This window comes from Sceloporus occidentalis, unplaced genomic scaffold (assembly GCF_023333645.1).
Source record: "Sceloporus occidentalis isolate IW3139 unplaced genomic scaffold, rSceOcc1.0.p SCAF_52, whole genome shotgun sequence".
NCBI lineage: Eukaryota > Metazoa > Chordata > Lepidosauria > Squamata > Phrynosomatidae > Sceloporus > Sceloporus occidentalis.
Genome location: NW_028317032.1, coordinates 2328929 through 2330542, shown reverse-complemented (window position 1 = coordinate 2330542; position 1614 = coordinate 2328929). Strand labels below are relative to the sequence as shown.

The following is a 1614-nucleotide window of genomic DNA, read 5'->3' as shown; positions in this document are numbered from 1 at the left end:
ATATAAGTTTATAGCTCTCCAATATAAGAACAGCACAGGCACAGATGGGGAGGAATTTTCATCTGTTTGGAAGAATTATGATGTGGATGTTTCTTCAAAAGCAAGACAGCACCACCTTTTGGCATAAAGTTGAGCAGTGCCAACATCCCAAATTTCCTTCTCATCTCTGGATTAAGTTTCAGTTCCAATAAAAGCAAGTTTTATCCAACCAGGAACATTAGTCTATAAAAATCCAGTCTTCTTACACTTTAATATGTTACAAAAATGACTTAAATAGCTTGATATATCCGCATTGAATGCAGTCATTTTCAGCATTTTATTTTTGATGGTTTGAGTTCTTTGACTTGTGTGTGAAGCGTTTTATGGACAGCTAATGTTCTGGACTGACAAAATCCTTTGCCACACTCCTGACACTTGAAAGGTTTTTCCTTAGAATGAATGTACCTAAAATATATAGGAAAAATACAATTATTTGTAAAATGTTAGGTCTCGGAGATGTTACCTTTAGTAAAATTTGTTCTTAACCTCTTAATTAATGTAACCATTTGCTAGCTGGACTGTCTTGTTACATTCCCATTGTGTTGTTTAATATTCAGTGTTTTATTATAATGTCATGTAGATTTAAAAATTAACAAGTATCCCCCCCATAATTGAATCAGTTCCAAAGTTTAAATATAGAAATTGTGCATGTGCCATTAGTCTATATGTCAAATGTATGTATATGGTTTCATATACCCTAGACATTACATGGAGGATTATAATTACCTGTGGTCTCGCAAGTGGTCTTGTCTTCTGAATGCCTTGTGGCAAATGTCACAAGTGTATGGCCTTTCATCTGTGTGAGTTCTCTCATGGATCAAAAGATTATAAGATTTGGTAAAATGTCTTCCACAAAATTTACAAACAAATTCCTTCTTGGTTTTTGAAGGTAGTCTCCCCCTTGTTGGTTTCTTCTCAGGGCCCAGTTTGGTTACATCAAGAAGAGTAGTCATGGCAGAAGGAGACCCTTGAATATCTATTTGGGTCAGTTTACAATGGTCTTCCTGGGTGGCAGCCACTGCAAGGTTAGCAAAGTCAAACCTGGGTTTTGTCTTGACAGCTAAATTGGTGGATTCATGCTTGGGGTGGACAACATGAGGCAAAAGCGGGAAAGCTGCAGGAAGATGAAATCTAGTGTCTATCAGATTAGAAACTCCTGGAACTTTGGAAAAGGAAGATCTTGGCAGGTGGATGGTTGGATATCCCAGAGTCCATTGGTGAAGGTGAACTGCATGCAAGGCACTGAAACCATAGATGTTTGGAATGTGATCTGGTGGCACTGGGAGCCCATTAAAGGCTTGCAGGAAGGAGTAGTTGGTAAGCTGCAGGGAGGGATGTATTGGCACAGGAGCTGGAAGAGTCTTGCTGGCCATAATGAGGACTTGAAGATCTACTCCTCTGGTCTTCCTGGAGTCCACTAGCTGTAAGGAAACAAACAACTAGTAAATACAAAAGAATATAAAATTATATATATAATATATTTTATTATATACTGGAAATGTACCCTAGCCTAAGGAAATTACATTTGTAATTTGTAAAAAATTACATTTTTATTAAGTTTGTTAACAGGTTTAT

At 37.1% G+C, this 1614-nt stretch overlaps 1 protein-coding gene across 1 annotated transcript; it reads right to left on the bottom strand.

The window, feature by feature from the left end:
- Nucleotides 1-308: 308 nt before the first annotated feature.
- Nucleotides 309-1412, bottom strand: LOC149288332 (protein odd-skipped-related 1-like). Its single transcript, XM_089491922.1, has 2 exons — nt 766-1412; nt 309-444 (listed from the first exon to the last, which is right to left on the bottom strand). The coding sequence occupies exons 1-2, from the start codon at nt 1410-1412 to the stop codon at nt 309-311; spliced, it is 783 nt and encodes a 260-aa protein (XP_089348048.1).
- Between the last annotated feature and the right edge of the window lie 202 nt (nt 1413-1614).

Excerpts from the sequence above, each read along its gene's own strand:
- LOC149288332 (XM_089491922.1), bottom strand. The coding sequence starts at position 1,412 with ATGGCCAGCAAGACTCTTCCAGCTCCTGTGCCAATACATCCCTCCCTG. Across the intron at positions 445-765 it reads GACCACTTGCGAGACCACAG|GTACATTCATTCTAAGGAAA; the intron begins GTAATTATAATC and ends TATATATTTTAG.